The sequence below is a fragment of the Typopeltis vanoorti genome, chromosome 21 (assembly GCF_054136105.1).
Source record: "Typopeltis vanoorti isolate ZY-2024b chromosome 21, IOZ_Tvanoo_1.0, whole genome shotgun sequence".
NCBI lineage: Eukaryota > Metazoa > Arthropoda > Arachnida > Uropygi > Thelyphonidae > Typopeltis > Typopeltis vanoorti.
The window spans coordinates 14,154,261-14,178,586 of NC_143569.1; the positions used below are offsets into that span (position 1 = coordinate 14,154,261).

Here is a 24,326-nt window from a genome sequence, read left to right on the forward strand (position 1 = left end):
TACACCACTGGTTACCTTAAATGTGGTGGATTCAGTCCCCCCCCCATATACCACTTTCAGATAGGTATCTATCAGCCACTCACTTATTCAAGTGAACAGTTTATATTCCAATCTCATATTCTCCACTTTATGCAACAACCTTTCATATGGTATCCTATCTGATGCCTGAGCCAAGTCCACCCATATCATAATGTATCCATTCCCTTTATCCAACTCTGTCATAACATTATTATAAAATATGAGCAAATTGCTGAACCATTAAACCATGCCAGCCTGGCTGGCCGAGTGGTTAGCGTGTCTGCTCCATTCAAGAGGCTGCGGGTTCGAATCTCGCCGTGGGCACGGATGTTTGGGATTGTCTGTGGAAATACTAGTGGTGGTGGTCAGCGGTAGATGCCGTTGGTGTAGTTGCAGTCAGTTGGTGGATTGTGAGTGGTGGAAGCAGAGCTGTAGAATAGATGCCCTCCCTTGATGAGTTTTTGGACTCCCTGGAGGTGACAAATAATAATAATAATAATAATAATAATTAGTGGATTTACTGAAAGGAGGTCATGTTTGTAAACCCATTTCTGTATTCAAGTTCTTATAAATTTTTCGAAAATATTCACCACCACTCCAGAGATGTTAATAATAATATTGCTTGGAGGAAGATGCATTGTACACTATTCTATTAATTGGAAAAACTTGATATGAAAAATGATATTTACAATATTTTGAACAGTGAAATTACTCTCATCATGAATGAACAAATTGATAATTCTTGTTATAATATTTATTATTATTACAATTATAATTTTTGCAAATTTTTATTATTTCAAAAATTTTTATTATTGTGATATAAATATAAATAATAATTACTGATATTCTTGTTAAAAATTGATAATTGATTAATGGATTGTAGTGATTTGAATGAAAGTCCAAAACTGGAACTGAAGAATATCAGACAAGGTGAAAGGCAGTGCTGGATGTAAGATTAAGAATGATAGCCAGAAGAGTTAGCATGAGAATATAAGTGTGGAGAAGGTGAGTGTGAAGATGGAAATAAGTAAAAAAGGAAAACCAGACATAATTATGGAAGCTGAAGTTGTGCTTGACTAACAAAGCAATAGTGGAAACAATTAGGGGAATGCAAGAATTCAAGAATGAAATTATTAACACTAGGAATGAAATTAAGCATGTACAGAATGGAAATAGATGTATGATAGATATAAACGGAAGAATGTAAAAGAATAAAATGAAAGATAGTGGAGAGAAAGTAGTAAATAATTCAAGAATAGCACTATATGGATACTCATAAAAGGTATGGTGGATGAGAGAATGCATGTGTTTTTCCAGAGAGAGAATGAACAGGGATATGAGAATTAAGCATGCAAGGGAGTTAGAGGCTGTGGTTGGAATGAATGATTTGGAAGAATGTGAAAATTGATATCAGAGCCTCTGCAGGTAGCTTCCGTAGCTCAATTGGTATAGATAAAGTCCTTTGGCCAGAAAGACATGGGTGTGATTCCCATCTATGACATGAGGAATCTTTATCTGGTCTCTTTTGACTAAAGATAAGTTAACTGGTCTCATACAGAGGTAGAGGGTTTTTTTTGTCCCTCAGAAAGACAAACTGGCCCTGCAAACACAGATGGATTTACGGTCATAAATATATATATATACTTAATCCAAATGAAATCAGGAGGGCTCAATCTGCCTCCCCAAAGGGATGGGGAGAAATACGAATATTATGAAGGAGAGTGAAAGACAACAATGATGAGTTGTGCAAGACAGCGAAGATCTTGAATGGTATGTTAGAAGAAATGTGTGAAGAGAAAGGAGTGAATGTGTGGGATGAGCTTGAGGGACAAATGGAACTATATAAGAGTGAAGGACTGCATTTGGAAGTCATTTGGAAAGGTTGCTGCTAGAAGGAAGTGTAATGAGTGTTGCAAACAGGGTATTAGTGGAAGTCAGAGATGATGTGAATGAGCAGAAGAGTGGACCAAGTGAGACCGCTGTGGTTGTAAATGGAAAGGAGAATGTGGGAATAGGAATGTAAGTTGGACGGCGAAATAGGGAGGTCAGGAGACACAGTGTAAGGAGAGTGCATTCTGAAAGAAGTAATGAATGCATGAATATGGATGGTCAGCATGGAATGGAACAGCCTGGAATACATGTGGATTTGAGTTGGGGAGGGGGGTTATGGGGCAGGAGGTGAGCAGAGCAGACAGGAGCAGTTGAGAGGAAGTCACAAATGGGGGCAGTATGAGTAGGACTGTTTATAGACCAAGAAATGAATTATTATGCTTATTTATGAATGCCAAGAATATTAGAAATAAGGGAAATGAAATTGTTGTATTGATTGAGTTTATGTGCCTGGAAATAGTTGGAATAAGTGAAACATAGTTGAGTGAGAATGACATCTTGATGGGAATAGAAATGGATGGTTATGATGTTTTTTGGTGAAGATAGGAAAGTCAAGAAGGGAGGGTAATGCTAATGATGATAACAGAATATTTTGTCTGTGCAAATTTGAGATACAAGAAGGGAAAAGTGGTAGTGGTTTTGAAGCAGTATGGTGTGAAGTGGAGGTTGATAGAATGAGGAAAGTAGAGACAATGAAATATATATATGCAACTTGACTTAGTAGAAAGTGAAGGATGATTTATGAATGATTGATTGGTCATTGATTGGAATGAAGACATAGCATCGCAGAATAAGCAGAATGAGTTTTTTTAAGTTCTTAAGGGACAGCAATCTTTGGCAGTATGTAACAGAGTACACATAAGGGTTAAGAGTTCGTATCTGGTTATATAATCAGAGGATATGATTGTGAATGTCTAATCTTCCTCACTTGGTTGGAGTGACCATGAAGTGATGGCCTGAGTTGCATATGACAACATCTATAAAGAAGGGATATGTGTGGAACTACAAAGGTGATGAATATGGAAAGCTTAGAAGCAATTGGGAACTATAGCATGGAAAGAGGAGTTGAGTGGGAAGGAGATATATGCTGTTTGGGCATTGATTAAGAGTTATTTAACAGCAGTAATGTGTAAGTGTATTCCAAAGGTTGAAATGACTAAACACGGTAACAGTAAAATGAATGAATGAATGAATGAATGAAGAGATTGAGCGTGAAATCTGGAAGAAGGAGGAGGCACTGTAGAGGCAACAAAAGATGACTGTTAGTAATGATCAGTTGCATGAAGAGTACAAAGAGCAGGCCAGGAAAGTGATTTGGTAAAGGCAACAGAAGTGCAGTATGAGAAGATATTAGCCAGTCAAGCTAAGAAAAATCTTAGTAATTTCTTTGAATACGTGGCAGGTAGAAGGAAAAATGACTATGGGAGGACAATGCTAGTTAATGACACTGGCAAATTGGTAATCAATGCACTGGATATAGTTGAAGTATCCAAGAAACAGTTCATCAGTATTTCATCCTGTCATATGCAGCTGGAGTGAAGAGAGTATGGTAGAGACAGGACTGATGGTAATTAATAAATTTGATGTTAATAAGGAAATAGGCCTTGACAGTGTATCACCACCTGTCTAGAGGGAATGCTGTATAGAATTAATGGCACCTTTGGCAAACCTGTTTAACGTGAGTATTGCAACAGGTCAAGTCCCAGAGGAATGAAAGGTGGGCAAATTCGTTCCACTTCACAAATGAAGGGGGAGGGGATAAGACTGAGGTTACAAATTATAGGCCATTCTGCATGTCTCCGGTTGTTAAGGTATTAGAGAAGTTGGTGAGGACAATGGTTCAGAAGTGGATCAACAATAGCAGTATTACAACAAGGTGACAAATTCATTCAATAAAGAAGACGCATATATGGTGGTGTATTTGGATTTTTCTAAGGCCTTTGATAGACTTTCACATGACAAGCTATTTGCTAAATTGAAACAAATGGGATTAGATAACAAACTAGTGAGTTGGATAGCTGATTGGCTGTTGGACAGGTATCCTCAAGTTGTGTATGAAGGAGTGGTATACCAAAAACGGAAGATTACTAGTGATGTGACCAGTGGCGGCCGGTGAAAATTTTAAGTGGGGGTTCTGCATATACAAAATAAAAAAAAATTAAACATTTTAAAAAAATAATAAATTCTTTTTTTTCCTAATCAGTAACCAATTTATTAATAAATAAATTTACATATTAAAAAATTGCTTTATTAAAAATATTTCATCCTCACCACGAACAAACACCAATGATAAAAGTTTTGTATCTCACAGAAATAATATACGATACACTGCCCAACCAAGCAGTGTCGGAATGACCTTGTAACATGCAATCACAAGTGCAAACGGATATCAGTGAGTCTGGCTGCAATCGGTCGATTGTGATAATTCCGACACTGCGTTAGATGGCAATATGTCCCTTAATCTAAAGAGTTAATCGAACAATCCCAATTATTAACTATTCAATCACTGTCGAAACATAAGCTGTAACCTTTAATATGTTGTATTGCATTTATATAATGTTGTAAGCATTGTTATTATTTATAAACACAAACAAAATTTAAATTTTTAAATTTTTCCTTGGGGGTGCTGCAATGTTGCAGTGCTTATGTACAGGCCCACTGGATGTGACTCAGGTATCTGTTTTGTGACCATTATTGTTTAACTTGTATGGTAAGGACATTTGAACTGTCTTAACTGGTCATGTGCAGCTGTTTGCTTATGATGTAATGTTGGGATGAGGTATGAGAAGTACAGCAGGAGTTGTGGCCTTGCAGAATGATCTAAATAGACTATGTGATTGGGTAAATGAGTGGAGCTATTAGTTTAATGTTGCAAAGTGAAAGGTCTTGAATTTTGGTAGGCAAAGTTGGGATGCATCATATATAATTAATGGAGAAAATTTGAAGGAGATGAAAGATCTGGGAGTGATGGTGAACAGAGACTTGAAATTGAGGGATCACATTGCCAAAATTGTAAGAAAATCCCAACAGATTATGGCAATAATTAAGAGGACATTGACATGCAGAAGCAAAGAGGTTATGGTTCCTTTGAATAAGATTTTGATTAGGCCACCACTTATGGACTACTGTGCACAGATTTAGTCACCTGGTTTTCAGGGGAATGAGGATGTATTGGAGAGGGTAAAGAGGAGGTTTAGTAAGTAGTGTCAGGTCTGGAATGTCAGTGTGAAGAGAGATTGAGGGAATGCAGCTTACAGAACCTTGCGAATAGAAGAAGAGGAATATGATTGAGATGTATAAGTTGGTGAGGAGTTTGTTATCAGATTAATGTGGAAAAGCATGGGTAAAACTAGAAACTATTCCTGGAAGTTGTATAAGCAGTGTATAAGCAGAGGAGGAGGAGTGAGAAGCAGGTTCTTTGCATGGAGAGGAATTGGTGAATGGAATGCATTTCCTGAAATTGTGTTAAGTCAGGAAACTATGAATGGATTTAAGGTGGTTTGATGATAATTTTGTATGAATGAGTATAGACCTTTATATGCATATTGGTACTACATGAGATTATTATGGCTGAAGCAGAAGTGCGGAAATAGTTCCCACTGTTGGGCTGGGATGCTTGGTCTTAGCTGTTGTGCTGAATCTCTAAAGATGAGTGTTTCCCAGATTTGAAGTTGTTTCATACAACTGAATTTCTTCAGATTTGGGCAGTTCCTTAAAGCTGAGGTAGATTCTAGGAAATATCTTTTATATTTAAGTTGTTTCTGTGAAGTAAGGTGGAATTTTTCCACCATATCTTGTGGTGGGCATCCAAAAAAAGTCACTTTACTCCACAAGAGGATGTTTAAAAATGAAAAAAAAAAAAAAGTTCAGTGTCTTGAATCTATGTTAACTTGGTTCTTAAAACAATTTTTGGGGTCATTGTTAAAGCAAACTAAGTTTAACAATATATCTATAATTATATTACTACAATGCATTAAACACAAAAAATCCTCTAAACTAAAATCATATGCTAAAAATATATAGCTAATTTATGAAAACGGCAAATTAGAAAGAAAAAAAAACATCACCAATCTTTCAGGCGCTTTATAATAACATGGCCACACTAAATAGCCCAATCCAGGAAATATCAGGACTGAAATTTTGTTTATGAGAAGAGAGTTAGGGAATGCAAATTGCACGAATTAATGGATAGGCAGAAAAGAGATGATATGATAGTGATGGAAATTTGCATGGATTAATAAAGAAGGAATTATGCTTAGAAATGAATGTGAGAAGGGTGAATGAGAGGCCATCTGTAAAAGCTCTGTGAAGGTGTGATGATGAAGTCAATGAGGAGTAGATTTTTTTACATGGATAATGATAGACAAGTCAGGTACATTACTGGAATGTGTTGTGAATTATAAGATTATGAATGAATTTCAGGATCAGTGTGATAGTTATGTTGCTCACTGAGTGATGTTTTCTGCAGTGAGTCGTGTGTGACCCCCTTGGAGATATGTTATATTGTTATAATAATAATAACATAAAAAGTTAAATCACTGGTGGCTAATATGTATCATTTAAATCTTGCTATGATAATATTGAAATTTTCCACTAAAGAAATTTTCGAGAATTTCTGAGACAGAGTTATTTATTTTTTGTCATCACTAGAAATGGGTAAATGCCATTATGGAACATATAGAATTTAGCACTCATTATTTGAAACAAGGAATGCTGGACTCAGATAGCGATGAAGACTTAGGAGATGCAAAATCAATAGGAACAATGCAAGTTGTATTACAGGTAAGTTAGTACTGTTATATTTAGCTTGAAGTAAATTTGTTTGTTATTCATTTTCTGGTATTTTTCCCAGCCAGGTGGTACTAAATGGGCAGCTTGGTATGCAATGGAAAATGACGTAGTTATGTGGAAATGAAGGATATTTATTTTATTATTACAGTATTTAGAAGACTTTATGGTAACAAGTCAGAGCATAAATGCTTATTGTAGATTCCATTTCTCAAGTTTTAAAGTGGTTCTTTTTATTGGCATTCAGTGTGAAAGTGTTATATATATATATATATTGTATATTTATCATTTTTTTTACATGATCTCAAACCCTACTCAAGGACCAAATATAGAACTTTTTTGAAGTGACTTCAAGCCTCTGACAGGTGACGTCACCACACAATGAAATTCATCTTTGACCCAAAGATGCTCACAAACATCCATGCCCCTAGCAGGATTTAAACTTTCTGGATAGAGAGTGGACATGCTAACCTGATTAAAGTTGATCAAGTAGTTAGCATATTTCAAATTTTTGCATTCCACATGATGGATGAATCAGGTATTGCAATTATTGCAAAAAGAGAAAGTTCTATGAAATAATTTACTAGATGACCAAATAACAATGCAGATGAGGAAAGCGAAGTCTTCACAAAATGACATAAAGCAATTTGGTACCTCATTAATGAGTCCCCCCCCCCCTCCCTTCACAAAGCAGATTTTTTTGAAAAAGGCAAAACCTTTAAAAGAGCTGATGATCTATTCAACCACACTCAGTGCATTCCATTGTAGAGATACTGAAGAAAAGATCACCCCTTTCCTACCAGCAAAGCAGAACACCTTAACTGGGACCATGTACATACTATGATTCTCAACTATAGATACTAATCAACACTGCCTTGGACTAGAAGCAAATTGTAATAGTTTTTATAGGTTTATCAAAAGCATTTGACATACACTTACATGCAAAAAAATTACTAGTAATGCTGATACAAATCAATTTGCTGGACCTCTTGCATGTGCAAAAACTGTTTAATCACTGAACACAACTTACTTGTATAAATTCAATCTGCATCAAAGAGATACTAACAACCTGTGGAATCCCAGAGGAAGCACTTCTCTCCTCAGTCCTCTTAAGCATTACATGCATGATGTTAATCACCTACTACTAACAGACAAAGATATGCCATATGCAAATAATGCAGCTGCATATCAGTATATAATGATTTAAGCACAGCCTGTGTAAACGTGCATCATTACAGTATTAACCTAGTCACCAACTGGCTGACTCGGTTAGGTTAAGTTGTGTGAAGAACTTCCTTTCTTACAAATTGGTGGTCTCTTCAACACTGCAGTTATCCACTTCAGTGCCTTAACCACCTTACCAACATTGCCACTAAATTTTAATCGTCTGTCCTCTATAATCACTCCCTGCAGTCTCTAGTGTCATTTATTACTATTAGTAAATTCCCATGGGGTGCTTAAGGGTCAAAGCTGTATAACTGAGAAGAGAACCCCACATAGCCCTTAAAGGAATGTGGAGAACCGACCAGGGCTTCTGACCTAATGTCCAATCCTCACCTTCTCGTGGTGCACCCTGTTGGGTATCTACTTGGATACTGAACGAATGAGGATGGGCTGGCAATTTGGGATTTAGCTGACCAAATAGTATTCTTATTGGTTAAACCAAAATAAAAAACGATGGTACAAAATGACAAAATTTCCTGCCGGCTGGAGCGTCACCCAGTTAAACAAGGGCCCCTGTTGTTTTCGCCAGGGAACCAGGGCGAACAGCAAAAAGTCAGCTACTGGAACAAATCTGAAAACACACCCCAACTCAACATCACCAGAGTTAAAGATCGGTACTATCAACATAAGAAGCCTGAATGGCAAAGAAATGGAGCTAGCTGAGGAATTAGATAAGTACCAGATCGACATAATAGGGGTGACTGAAACAAAAAAGACCAAAACTGGTGAAATCTTTCTGAGCAATAACTACAAAATGTTATATTCAGGCAATGACAATCAAGGAAAAGAAGGAGTAGCCATAGTATTCAACACAAAATACAAGGCTAATCTTCTTGAATGGCAGTCAGTCTTAAGTAGAGTAATGTGGACAAATATGACAATGGCGAACTGGACAATGAGACTTATTTGTGCCTGTGGTCGCACAAAAGGTTCTACTAAGGTAGAAGTGGAGGAATTTTTTGAGGCTTTAGAAAAAGCAACTGACACAATGAAAAAGGAAAAGTTGGTCCTTGTTGGGGAACTAAATAGCAGAGTAGGAAATGATTGTGAGACATACAAAAACATTTTGGGAAAATTTGGAGAAAAGAGCAAAGCTAATAATAATGGCAAATATCTGTTGGATTTCTGCTCAGGACATGGACTGGTTATTACTAACACCATGTTCCAACATAAAAATGTGCACAAATTCACATGGAGAGAAGAGGCAAGGAATAAGAAAAGTCTCATTGACTATGTTATTGTTGATAGTGATGTTTCCTCCCTGGTGCAGGACACCAGAGTGTACAGAGGATTTGAAATTGGAAGTGATCACTATTTAGTCTTGAGCAGGATAAAATTGAATTTCATAGTGAAAAGAATAACATGTAAGAAAGGTTTAAAGTTTAAACAGGAATCAAACCTTGGAGATTCAGTGGCAAGCCTTGAAGAACGTACTGATTGATTCAACTAGAGAGGCATATGGTGAAGTTGTCTGCAAGGATAGAAAAATCAGAACTCCATGATGGACACAGAAAGTTAAAGAGGCAGTGAAGGAAAAGAAGAAAGCATATCAAAAGTTCCTGTCAAATAAGTCAGCTTGTGCTCTTAGAGAATACAGGGACAAATTATTATTATTATTCCAGGCAACTCCAAGAAGTTGACAGACTCATTCAGGGAGGCCCTAACATCATGTCAATAACAACTTCGACATTCACACAGTATCTCTCATACCTCGCCTTGAACTCATTCATGGTCGTAGCATCCACAACAGACTCAGGCAGCTTATTCCACTCATTCACCACTCTCCAAGTAAAAAACCTAGCTCTAACACCCCTGCTAACCACATTCTTGCCCAGCTTCCATGTATGGCCCCTAGTCCTCCCACCACCAGTCCTATTCTCAAAAATATCATCTGGATTAATCTTATAGTAACCCTTCAGTAATTTGAATGTCTCAATCATATTGACCAATTTTTGCAACCCACAAATCTTCAACCTGTTCTCATAAGGTTCATTCACAGACCTGCTATCATCTTGGTCACTTCTCTGGATCCTTTCCACCTCTTCCCCATCAAGAAGAAACCCTGGCGTCCATGTCTGGGCACAGTAGTCTAGATGGGGTCTTATTAAGGCTCGATATAGAGGAACAATAACTTGTTTGTCTCTGCATGTTAAAGTATTTTTCAGAAGCCAAGTGATTTGATGGGCTGATTTAGCCACTTTTGCAATGTGCCCCCTAAACTTCAATTCCCTATCCACCAACACTCCCAAATTTCTGGCCTCATCAATCTCCTGGAATAAAATTCCACCAATGTGATATACTGCTGCTATTCTTTTCACCCCAAAATGCATAACCTTACACTTTGCCACATTAAATTGACATCCATTTTCCCTAGCCAAATTTCAATAATCCATTTTCCTCCAAACTATCCAAATCATCCTGTAAAATTTTGACATCCTGTGCACTCACAATTGTGAGTGCACATCCAGTGCACACCCAACTTTGCATCATCAGCAAACAAGTGAACACTTCCTCTCAGATCCTTTCCTATATCATTGAATAACAAATTGAAAAGTAGTGGTCCAAGAACAGAGCCCTGCGGCACACCACTAGTCACAAGCTGTCTTATGGACTCCACTCCTGAATAAACCACTCTTTCCATCATATCACTCCATCAACCACCCTCCTATCCATCTCACCAACCCTATATCCATCCCCATCTGCTCCAGTTTACTGATTACAGTTCCATGTGGTATCCTGTCAAAGGCCTTGGCAAGGTCCAGTAGAATCACTGTAAACCCATTACCCTTATCCAGTTCAGCCGTCACTGTGTTATAAAACGTGAACAAGTTACTGAGGCATGATCTACCCTTCATAAAACCATGTTGTCCCCCATACAATATCCCATTTTTATCTATCTAATCCTGTATTATTTTCTTGACTAATTTCTCCAAGACCTTGACAACGATTCCTGATATGCTAATCAGTCGGTAATTTACAACAGCAGTCTTGGGACCTCCTTTATGCAGTAGAACTATTTTCCCCTCTTTCCATCCCATCGGGATTAACCCAGACCCGAGACTCAAATTAAACAAAATGGTAAATGGTACTGACAATTCTTTAGCCGCTTCATGTACGACACGAGCTGGTATACCATCCAATCCCACAGATGTATTGACATTGAGGTTATGCAATAGACTACTCACCTCCACTTCATTCACCACAATTCCCATATAATCTATTGGTTCATTCATTTCTGTAATGTCACCACCTGGATGATATATTCTTGCAAAGTGCTCATTCAGTAACTCAACTATATCAACTGATTCAGTTACCTCCCTACCATCAGCATTCTTTAAAATCATTCTGCCATATACATTTTTTCTTTTACTTGCAACATATCGAAAAAACTGCTTAGGATTCTCTTTAGCCTGCATGGCCATTGTTCTTTCGTAATCTTTTTTTGCTTTTCTTACTATACTCGTTACCCTTTTGGCCTTCCAGTCACCTTTCTCCTTAAATTCCCTCCATAGTTGTTTCTTTTTTTGCAGCTCAAGCTTAATGGTATTATTCATCCATTTAACTCCTACTTGATTTATTATTCGGACTCTAGGTAGACGTTCAGCCACTGCTTCATGCAAACACTTCTTAACTGCCACCCATGCACTATAAACTTCTAGACCTTGCAGTTGTACATGCCATGGCACTGAACCATTCAAACTCCTAAGCTTGTCATACTTACCAGCCTGATTATTCCACATGTACCCTGTTTTAATTGTAAATTCCACACCTTTAGCCAGCTCCCAAATCAAGACCGTATAATCACTCTCACCAATTGGTGGCAATGTGGTCATATTTGTTAGAGCCAAATCCTCAGCCAAATGCAAGAATGCTAAACATTGTGTAAAACTAGCTAAACAAAAGTCATGGGAGGACTTTGGCCAGAATATAGAAAATAAATATCAAGAAGATGGCAAAATATTCTGGAGATTGTTGAAGAAGCATAGGAATGGAGGAAAGAGTGCTGTAAAAGGAGTTAGAAATGATAAGGGTGACAGGAAAACGGGAGAAAAAGATATCCTTGAAGTATGGAGTAATTACTTTGAAAAACTGCTAAATGAAACAAGCAGTGACAGCACAGTGGTAAAAAACACTGACCAGGCATGCAGTCAGGAATACATATCCATACTTGAAGTAGAAAAAGCCATCAAAGGCTTGAAATGTGGAAAGGCAGCAGGAGTAGATGATATTCGACCAGAAATGCTGAAGTATGGTGGTATAAGAGTCTTACAGTGGCTGCACTGCATAGTTCAGAAAGCCTGGACATAGGGACGAATTCCCGATGATTGGAGTAGAGCTCTCATAGTACCCATATATAAAAAGGGAAATAAAACTGAATGTGAGAATTACAGAGGTATTTCCCTACTGTGTGTTCCTGGCAAGATCTATACAAGTATATTTGAGAAATGGTTGAGAAGAATTGTGGAAGAAAAGCTAGGCGAAGAACAAGCTGGATTCAGGCCAAATAGAGGCTGTCAGGATCAGATCTTCACTTTACGACAAATAGTCGAGAAAGCATGGGAATATAACAAAGATCTGTATTTAAGTTTTGTCAATTTGGAAAAGGCATATGACAAGATGCCAAGAGAGAAGCTATTCAATATGCTACAGTTGTATGGTGTCAATGGGGCATTATATCAAGCAATACTTAGTCTTTATTTGAGTTGTAAGTCAGCAGTTAGAATTGAAGGAAGTACAGGAAGATAGTTTAATGTCAAATCTGGTGTGAGACAAGGATGTACATTATCCCCAATGTTATTCATTATCTATATGGATCACATTATGAAGGAAAGTGGTATTAAACATGATATCAAAATTGGAGATGTTAATGTCAGCTCTTTGCTTTATGTGGATGATGTTATATTTCTAAATAAACCCACTACAAGTCTGCAAGATTCTCTGACTAAATTGAATAACTGTTGTAATAGATATGGTATGAAGGTCAGCAATAAAAAGACAAAGACAATGAAAATAGACAGAATCGTTGAAAATGTCATCTGTGTTGTGAATGGAGAACCTGTGGAACAAGTAAAACATTTCAGCTACTTAGACACGATTTTTAGTGAAGATGGTAAATTCAACGTAGAAATAGACAACAGAATCAGCAAAGCTGGTAAGGTGGGAAGTCAATTGAATAAACTCATATGGAATAAGAGAGAAATTAGTCGGAACACTAAATTAGCTGTATACAAGACAGTGTTCAAACCAGTTTTAACTTATAGATTTGAGAGCTGGGTCAGAAGTAAAACACTTGACCAAAGACTAGAGACCACAGATATGGGAGTCCTGAGAAAGATTATAGCCAAGAACAGATGGCATCAATGGCAACATCATATTAAAAATGAGGATATTGGGAAAGAACTTGACATTGTCGGCATCCAGGAATGTGTTAGCAGAGCTAATCTCAGGTGGTATGGTCACTTAAACAGAATAGATGAAGAAAGATTAGCGAAATGGGTATTCTCTGCCAGGTTGGCAGCAAAACGACCCAGAGGAAGACCAAGATATAGATGGATTGATATGATACAAAGTGCCTTAGACGATAGAAATATAAGATCTGATAATGTTGGCGTCTTGACAAGTAACAGACTGATTTGGAAGAAAATTGTAGATAGGAAGTTAGTAATGATGTAATTTTTTTCATGTAGTACTATCATATCCTGTACACCCCTTGAGGGTACATGGCAGGAATTTGATGATGATGATGATGTAAATTCCCATTAATGTAAAATTCTCTGATTGCCATGTCCTCATTCCAGAATACATATCCTTGCACTTAGGGACTTTAAACTCATTAATATTTCCCCATAGAATTAGTCTCTTGAAGTCAACCTGAAGATTCTCTTTTAGATATGTTCCTATCACTCACCACAAATTAGCATTATCAGCAAAAAACTGGATATGACCCACCGAGCCATCATTATTATTATTAATATGCAAGTTAAATAACAATAGTTATTTCATTTCAGTCCATTAATCTTCACTCCCAGAAAACACACTTTCTTTGCTCTTTCATGCAGCAAACCCCCAATGGAATCACAGTATTACTTTTTTTTGCCTATTTCTGCTTTTATTTTGATTTTTTCTTAAAATTGTTGCTATTTTCCAGTTCAGTTCTCTTCAGATGATCTGCTTGGCATCCAATTATGTATTTTGTCCTCTTAATCTCTATCTCATATTAAAACAGTCTGAACCCCATTGCCTATATCAGTCACACTAACACCACTGCCACTGATTTCTACTCTGGTTGGATTTAACTCTTCTGCAATCATTGTTCAACTTCTGTCTTGTTTCTCCTTCCTGAATATGCTGAACTCAGTATTTCTGTAATAGTAGCCTCTGTCAGCCAGGTTTCACTGCTAACATTAATTTTTGGTCCCACTACATCTACCAGTATCAAGTGCTCTTCATATTTATTACTTATGCTTCTGGCATAAGTTCATTTTCATTCACTGTGTATCTCTTATGTGTGCAGACTTATGATAACATATGATAACTTATGATAACTTGCAAGTAAAAGGAAAAATGCTCATGGTAGAATGATCTTAAAAAATGCTGAGGGTAGGGAGGTAACTAAATCAGTCGATGTTGTGGAATTACTGAGCGAGCACTTTGCAAGAGTATATCATCCAGGTGGTGGCTTTGCGGAAATGGAGGAACCAACAGCTTATACTGGAATTGTGATGAATGAGGTAGAGGTAACTAGTCTATTACAGAACCTCAATGTCAATACATCTGTGGGATTGGATGGTATACCAGCTCGTGTCGTACGTGAAGTGGCCAAGGAATTGTCAGTGCCCTTGACCATTATGTTTAATTTGAGCCTCAGGACTGGGTCAGTCCCAAGGGGGTGGAAAGAGGGGAAAATAGTTCCACTGCACAAAGGTGGTTCCAAGGCTGCTGTTGAAAATTACCGGCCAATCAGCATAACAGGAATCATTATCAAGGTCTTAGAGAAAATAGTCAAGAGGAAAATACAAGATTGGATAGAAGAAAATGGGATACTGTATCGGGGACAGCATGGTTTTGTGAAGGGTAGGTCATGCCTCAGTAACTTGCTCACGTATTATAACACAGTGACGGCTGAACTGGATAAGGGTAATGGGTTTACAGTGATTCTGCTGGACCTTGCTAAGGCCTTTGACAGGATACCACGTGGAATTCTAATCAGTAAATTGCAGCATATGGGAATGGACATAGGGTTGGTGAGATGGATAGGAGGGTGGTTGACGGAGAGATATCAGAGAGTGGTTTACTCAGGAGTAGAGTCCACAAGACGGCCTGTGACTAGTGGTGTACCACAAGGATCTGTTCTTGGACCACTGCTGTTTAATTTGTTCATAAATGATATAGGAAAGGATCTGAGAGGAACAGTTCATTTGTTTGCGGATGATGCGAAGTTGGGTAGGGCAATAGTGAATGCAGATGACGTCAAAATTTTGCAGGATGATTTGGATAGATTGGAGGTCTGGGCTAAGGAGAATGGATGTCAATTTAATGTGGCAAAATGTAAGGTTATGCATTTTGGGGTGAAAAGATGGGAGGCAGTTTACTGCATTGGTGGAACCGTGCTCCAGGAAATTGATGAGGCACGAGATTTAGGAGTGTTGGTGGATAAGGAATTGAAATTTAGGGGACACATTGCAAAAGTGGCCAAATCAGCTCATCAAATCACTTGGTTGCTGAAGAATACGTTGACAAGCAGAGACAAGCAGGTTATTGTTCCTCTGTATCGAGCCTTGATAAGACCTCATCTCGACTACTGTGCTCAGATTTGGTCACCTAGGTTTCTTCTTGATGGGGAGGAGGTGGAGAGGATCCAGAGGCGAGTGACCAAGATGATAGCAGGTCTGTGGAATGAACCGTATGAGAACAGGTTGAGGATTTGTGGGTTGCAAAAATTGATTGATAGGCGGAGGAGGGGAGATATGATTGAGACATTCAAATTACTAAAGGGTTTCTATAAAATTAATTCAGAAGATATTTTTGAGAACAGGGCTAGTTGTGGGAGGACTAGGGGACATCCATGGAAACTGGGCAAAAGTGTGGTTAATAAAGGTGTTAGAGCTGGGTTCTTTACTTTTAGAGTAGTGAATGAGTGGAATGCGCTCCCTGAGTCTGTGGTGGATGCTGTGACAGTGAATGAGTTTAAGGCGAGGTATGATAGATACTGTATGAATGTCGAATAGTTGTGATGAAAATGATTTGGGGCCTCCCTCGATGAGTCTAATGACTCCCTGGAGTTGCCCGTAATAATAATAATAATAATATTAATTTAATTCATGGAACATCTCTATCTCAGTTGGTATAGATGAGTGCTCCTTGGTTGGAAAGACCTGGGTTGAGATGGAAGGCTTTTCTTCAGAAAAACCTGCCTCCTTTTTTTTCCCTCTCAAAACAGACAAACCACCCACAAACACCTGGGTCTACATGCATAAATACTTGCCCTTAGGGGATACAGCAGAGAAATATCATGCCTGCTGCATTAATTCACTATGACCCCTAATCAGGGGACTCTCTAGCTCTTGCCTCATTTTTGACTGCATTCCTTCTCAGCTTCCATGAATGTCCTCTCCCAATCCTCTATAAACTTAATTTCATATACAGGCATCCTGTATGATCCTTTTAGAAGTTTGTAGGTCTATCATGGAACATCTCTATCTCAGTTGGTATAGATGAGTGCTCCTTGGTTGGAAAGACCTGGGTTGAGATGGAAGGCTTTTCTTCAGAAAAACCTGCCTCCTTTTTTTTCCCTCTCAAAACAGACAAACCACCCACAAACACCTGGGTCTACATGCATAAATACTTGCCCTTAGGGGATACAGCAGAGAAATATCATGCCTGCTGCATTAATTCACTATGACCCCTAATCAGGGGACTCTCTAGCTCTTGCCTCATTTTTGACTGCATTCCTTCTCAGCTTCCATGAATGTCCTCTCCCAATCCTCTATAAACTTAATTTCATATACAGGCATCCTGTATGATCCTTTTAGAAGTTTGTAGGTCTATCACCGCTCCTTTTTATTCTGTTTACTAGTGTCTTCAGTCCACACATTCTCAATCTCACCACAAGAGGGTGGAAGATAATTCACATGGTGATTTTGGTGACAAAAGATAAGTTATTTTTGGAAGAATTTAATCACAGTTACATCATCCTTTTTGCATCATCACATTTATGTTAGCAATTACTATAAGAATAATGGGCTTAATTTTTTGATTTTCAAAGATTTAATATTTGTTTTCTTGTACACTGTATAATGCATCATGGTGCCCATGTGCAAAACAGTAGTGGGCATGTTGTAATAGATTTCACAGTATGATGTGAATACAGCCTATCCACGCGTATAGTAGTGGGCAATTTTAACATGCATGATTATGTTCATTCCACCATGTGAGAAATATGTGGTCTTTGTAGACCTCATTGAATTGGTTATTTCCACTTCTCTTATGCTTCCTCCATAATGCCCTTTTTCTCTGTATCGCATGCTTAATCTCTTTATTCATCCATCTCACACCTACCTTATTTAACCTTCTCACCCTTGGAATACATTTAGACATTGCATCTGCTAGATAGTTTTTGAAAATTCTCCAAGCTGCATTGATTTCTTTTCCAGCTAACTCCTCATTCCACGCTACACCTTCAAGCTGTCTCCTGAGCTCTTCATAATCACGCCCCCCCCCCTTGTAGTTCCACATATACCATTTTTCACACTCTTTTACACTGCTGGCAACACCTCAGGTAATCACCTCGTGGTCACTATCACCAATTGGTGGATGATTTGCCACCTCATTTGTAATTACATCCTCTGATGAGATGATCAAATCCAAGACCCTCAATCCTCGTGTGCCCTCTGTTACATACTGTCTGAGGTAGTTATCCCTCAAAAACTCAAGAAACTCATTTTCTTTACTTCCAGTTGCTATCTGATCATTCCAGTCTATATTGCCATAATTAAAATCGCCCATTATGATCACCCTTTTCTTATTTGCTTGGCTAAATTGATTATACATTTCATTATCACCACTATCCACATTACCTGGTCTATAACAACATCCAACCAGGTATTTGATTCCATTCACCTCTATCTCACACCATATTGCCTCAAAACCACTGGCACTATTTCCCTCTTGCATCTCTACTTTGTATGGACATAACTCTTTCTCTATCATCAATAGCACTCCCCCCTCCCTTTTTACCCCTTCTATCCTCAGGAAACACATCATACTCTTCCATCTCTATTTCTGTCAGGATGTCGTCCGCTTCCAACCACGTCTCACTTATTCCAACAATCTTTGGGTGAACAGACGCAATTAACAACCATTTCATCTGCCTTGTTTCTTATACTTCTATCATTTGTATACAAACACAACAGCTAGTTCCACCAATACCACTCACCCGATGTGATCTCTTCATACTCGACTCGGGCCATTTCCCTTTCTGCCCATTCATTCTAGAACCCTCTCCAATTTCAACGGTTTCTTCTCGATCCCAGGTCATCCCATTCCTTTCCTGTCTACATGTGCTCTCATCTTGGAGCATCCACCCTTCTCATGCTGTGTACCCCTGTCCACCTGTTCCCTGCTCCTCTTGCACACCCTTTCTCTCATTTTCTATATTCATCCCACTCACTTCTCCATTCATAACCACCTCTTCAATCTCTCCTGTCTTACACTCCTGCTCTTCCACATCACTTCCCGCTTGATCTCATTCATTCATTCTCTCTACTCACTTCTCTATCTTCCAGCAGCAGTCTCTCCAAGCAACTCACACCATAACCACTCAAATGCAGTCCATTTTTTAATGAAAGAATTAGAATGGCCTATAGAGGAGTTAGGAAAGGAAGTTAGAAAATTTGTCCATTAATTAAGGAACAAAGATAAAAATCATTGAAAAAGTAGATATGAGATGTGAAAGGAACACCCACAAAAATGTTAAATAAATAATTTAATTCAGTAACAAATGTGTACATAAAGACAATGGTCAAAAACAAGAGGTCAAATGAAATTGTCAAAGTGCATCAATAAGGAAATGTGGTCAACACTCACAGCAATACAGTACTTACAACAGTTTCATACTGTTCATAATGATGTCTAGGAGCTCAGTTGGTAATAAGAATCATTTCTCCTGCATTGCTCTCCTAAGTCCCTTAAAGTTTTGGGGAGGATGTTTGGGAGCAGCATATGTAGAGCATCCCATACATGCTCAATGGGATTAAGGTCACCTGACTGACCAGTCAATATGTATGATAATCTCTTCTTGAAGATATTGATCCATGAGCTTTGCTTGATGGGGATGAGTATTATCATCTTGCAGGATAAATGTCTTCCCTATTGCACCCACATATGGATCAACATAAGAATCCAAGACCTTGTCTCTGTAATTTGCAGCATTTCATGGTTGCCCAATGAGATTCCTCCCCAAACCATCACACTACCTTCACTATTAGTGTCCCTTCAACAGATATTAGAGGGATAATAACGTGTTCCTGGTTCTCTCCAGATCAGAGTACACCTAATATTGCTTTGTGGAGCAAATCAGGGCTCATGTAAACAATACCAACAACAGTGATTGGCCTCGGGTCCAGTTGATGTGGAGCTTGGTCCATTTCAGATATTCTTTCCTGTGGTGTTAGAATAGGGCATGCAGACTACTAGTCACCTAGCATACAGCCCACATTCATGAAGCCTTCTGTGCACAGCGGAAGCAGACACCGATGTTTATGTAGCCAATGCAAAGTCGAATCATTACTGATTCGGGGTAGCACTCCTGTTTTGGTGAGCAGATAATCAGAGATATTGGTCACCCTCTATGGTTGTAGCTTTCCTTCACTGTATCTCCATGATGCTGTTTGTGACTGTTGGAATAAATTCAACAGTCTGTGAACTACAGAATGACTTACATGCAACCATCTGGCTCTGATTTTGGCTGTCCTCTAATCTTACGATAGCTTACCACCTAAATTCATCAGTTAAATGATGTCTTGCTGATATCCAAGAATTTTGCTATCATGAAATGTCTTGTTCTCACTCCTGACCTGAAATGGAAAACCATTCTGGAATATCCACTTTTATGCTATGGCTCATTTGCATATGCTGCTGACATTGCCACGTATTTGTATATAATAATCAGACTGAGCATCACTTTTTACATAATGTATCTGACTTTCATATGTTTTTTTTTTCTTTTCTCTTGAGTTATTATGATTTTTCTTTTTTTTTTCCCCTTAATTTATAGAAACCAGTGTATTTTCCCAATATATCTATTTCTCCTCCCCTCCCTCCCCCAGTCTCATATGGGGCACCTGTTTTTGGTGGAGAGGCTGTCTGGTGGATAGTACTGACCCTTTTCATTTTTCATCATTGTCTATTTTTTGTTATGTTTTATTTACTCTACTTCTCGTGAGTCTTTTTTTACCAAATACATTGTCACTTGGATCCAATGTCCTGCCATCATATTTGACATATGATATGATCTGTGGATATCTTGAAGGAGGGAGCATGGTAGTCTCCTTGCTCTGGAAATATGGGTAGTTCTGGATGGCCCAGCCAGGATAAGTTGGCTTAGCAGGCTTGCCTACAAGGGACAGTAGTGTTGCAGTAAGTCTCCTTTCCCATGGTAGCATCTTGAGTTCTCACACTGAATTCTTCCTTCTTAAGAGAATGAATCTTTCACCTACAGGTTTATTAGGAATCCTCAACTTGCTATGCCCAATACAGAATCCATATGCTCATTAGCCAACATCAAAAAAAAAAAAAAAGAAGACCTACAAATACAAGGCCTTTTCTATAATACAAGTAAATGTTCAAAAATCTCCAAATTCAATAAAACTATGTTTAGGAAATATTCTTTTTGAAACATCACTCCAGAAACAATATGAGCAGTTCTTTCATGCATTCATTCTTTGGGGAATACCAATCATGGTAAATCTCCATAAAAACTGAAATTTTCTCAAAAGTAATATGCAACCTGTTTGGTGATCCTCATGAGGAGATTGCTTAGAAATGATTTGTTATTGGAAGTTTTTCCACTTGGTTATACTATAAATTAAAGACACCAAGAAATTATATACTTGGTTTAATCCTTTATCCAAGTGTAAGCAAACAAAGTTTGCACCTGAAGTATTTTCAGGACTGGAGCAACTTGTATAATAGAAACTAATGACTTCACATATATACAAGTATATCCTTCATATATGTGAGTTGTCACATTACTTCAGGAGCAAACTTTGTTTGCTTACATTTGGATAAAGGATCAAACCAAGTATATAATTTTTGGTATAACCAAGTGGAAAAACTTGCAACAACTATTTCTAATCCAGAGTATTTTAATAATAAGGCTTGACACCTTTTGGCTGCTCATATAAGAAATTATCACTTTGGCATTACTTCAACCTTTGTATCACCTCTGGGTAGTGAACCTTTCCATAATGCATAGCATTATACATGCTTGTAAGGATATGTGCTTTGCATAATGGAATACAACTCGTATAATAGAAGCTGATGACTTCACATATATACAAGTATATCCTTCATATATATGAGCTGTCCCAATACTTCAGGAGCAAACTTTGTTTGCTTACGCTTGGATAAAGGATCAAACCAAGTATATAATTTTTGGTATCTTTAATTTATAGTATAACCAAGTGGAAAAACTTCCAACAAAACTATATCTAATCCACAGTATTTTAATAATAAGGCTTGACACCTTTTGGCTACTCATTTAAGAAATTATGACTTTGGCATTACTTCAACCTTTGTATCACCTCTGGGTCTGGATCCCACTGATGAGACCTCAATAAAGGTCAAAACCGGTCTGGGTAGTGACCCTTTCCATAATGCATAGCATTATACATACTTGTAAGGATATGTGCTTTGCATAATGGAATACTAAGGCAAGTGATGTGAAGTCATCAGCTTCTATGTACGAGTTGCCCCAATCCTGAAAATACTTCAGGTGCAAATTTTGTTTCCTCACACTTGGATAAAGGATTAAACCTAGTATATAATTTCTTGGTGTCTTTAATTTAAACAATTTGTTAGAATTGCTGGAGCAAAGATAAGTTTTATTTTTTGGAATATTTTTCAAGAATTATATGAATCTTATTGAAAATGCATTTATTTAGTGATACTGAGATTAACTATATTAATTATCAAAGTTCATAGTAGAGTTTGTAGGAAATTTTGTTTATAACAGTTAACAAAGACAAAATTACTGATAAGAAAAACTGGATGTGTGGTGCAAAAATCTAATGTGTTGAAAAGCGTCTATTTTACTAAATTGGTTCATTGTGAAGTGTGTAATATGTATGCGTGTGTGTGTGTGTGTGTGTGCGTGCATAAATGCGGTAGTTGTGTTTGTTGAGAGATTAATGGACTGTGGTGATTTGAATGAAAGTCATGGACAGAAAATGAAGAATATCAGGTTAAAGACAATGATGAGTGTAACACTGAGAATAATAGCCAGAAGAGTGAACATGAAAATATGAGTGCAGAGAATCTGATAGTGAATATGGAAAAAGAAAAGGCAAGAATAAATGTGGAAGCAAAAGTAAGCTTAACTGATGGTGCAAGAGTTGGCTTGACTTCAAGAATGGAAGAAAATCTGAGTGATAGAAAAATACTGGAAATGATTGCTGGAATGCAAGAATATAACAGCAAAAAATAATAAAATGAAAGCAGCAAATGAGTCAAGAGTAGTACTATATTATTATATAGTACTACTCTTGAGATTATGTTATAAAAAGTGTGGTTGATGAGAGGGTGCACAAGGTCTATTTTCCAGGAGGGAGGATGAAACAAGGTGACTGAGATATAAATTATTATATGTTTAGTTTAATCCTTTATCCAAGCGTAAGCAAGCATAGTTTGCACCTGAAATATCTTCAGGACTGGACTTAGCACTTGCAACATTCCAACAAGGTGATTGAGATGCTGGAGATATGAGAAGTGTGCAATGGAGTTAGTGGTTGAATTTGGTTGGGGGATAAGAAGAATGTGAGGAAAGATATCAGGAATGAAAGACAGCAGTGTGGTAGGAAGAGTAGTTTGTGTGTTGCTCAGGTATGACGATGAGTTACAATGGGGAGCAAAAATCTTGAATCAAATGTTAACAGAAATGTGTTGTAGGAAAGGAGTGCACTTTGTGAATGCGTGGGATGAGCTTGAGGGACAAATGGAACTGTATAAGAGCAATGGACTGCACCTGAATAGTTTTGGAAGGGCTACTTCTAGAAGGAAGTGCAATCAGTGATGTGTTCACAGTAGTCAGATGATGTAAATAAGCAGGAGAGCAGACTAGGAGAGATTAGTGTGATGGGAGATAAGAATGCGAGAACAAGAATGGAAGTCAAACAGGGATGCAAGATGGGACAGGGGAGGTCTGCAAGATACAGTGTAAAGAGGGTGGAGTCTGAAAGTAGTAATGAATGCATGTATCAGGTTGGTTGACATAGGATTGGAATGGCCTGGAATACGTGGGTGCATAGTGAGTCTCTTGAGAGGTATATGGGACAGAGGGTAAGGACAAGTGGACAGGAGCAAGTGTGAAGTCATAGATTAGGAGCAACATGGGTAGGACTGGTTATAGACCAAGAAATGAAATTGTTGCATCGATTGAATTTATTTCCCCAAAAATAGTTGAAAAAGCAAAATATGGTCAGATAGAATGATATGATATTTTTTGTGAGGATAGGAAGGGCGGTACATTCTGGCCCACCCTTCCTATCCTCACAAAAAATATCATATTGAAGTGACTTTGAAGCAGTATGGTGTGAGGTGGAGGTTAATAGAATGAAATATTTTGTTTGGCGTTGATATAGGCTGGGAAATGTGGAGGGTAATGACAAAGAAATGTATATGCAACTTGACATAGTGAGTAAGCAAAGAGTGATCGTTATGGATGATTTTAGTTATGGAATGAAGAAATAGTATCAGGGAATAAGAAGAATGAATTTATTAGTTTCTGAGAACTCAATAAGAGACAACAATCTTAGTAAGTAATGAAGGGCATGTGAGGGTTAAGATTCTTAGATTTAGTTATATATCAGAAGATGTGATTATGAATGGAGAATCTAATCTTTCCCTGATTGGAGAGAAAGAGTGACCATGAAGTGATCACCTGGTTTGAATTCAGTCACATAAGAGCGTCTATGAAAACAGAACATATATGAAACTGCAAGGCTGGTGATTATGAAAAACTTAGGAGACAAGTGGGAGATATAGCATGAAAAGGAGATAAATACTGCTTAGGTACTGATCAAGAGCTGTTTAACAGCAGCAATGTCTGAGTATATTCCAAAGGCAAAAAAGGCAGTACGACTTGACAATATATCACCATGCGTGTTGAGGGAATGCTGTATAAGAATTAA

At 37.8% G+C, this 24,326-nt stretch overlaps 1 protein-coding gene and 1 long non-coding RNA gene across 2 annotated transcripts in view; one reads left to right on the forward strand and one right to left on the reverse strand.

Moving 5' to 3' along the window:
* Positions 1-24,326, forward strand: part of LOC150094636 (oxysterol-binding protein-related protein 1-like) — a 714,206-nt gene that overhangs the window by 322,564 nt on the left and 367,316 nt on the right. The window contains exon 12 of the mRNA XM_090411347.1: positions 6,559-6,690. Within this exon, the coding sequence (XP_090267473.1) occupies positions 6,559-6,690 (132 nt within the window). The remainder of the gene's footprint in view (positions 1-6,558; positions 6,691-24,326) is intronic.
* The window catches only part of LOC150094637 (uncharacterized), a 150,024-nt gene that overhangs the window by 55,216 nt on the left and 70,482 nt on the right, over positions 1-24,326 (reverse strand). The window lies entirely within an intron of this gene.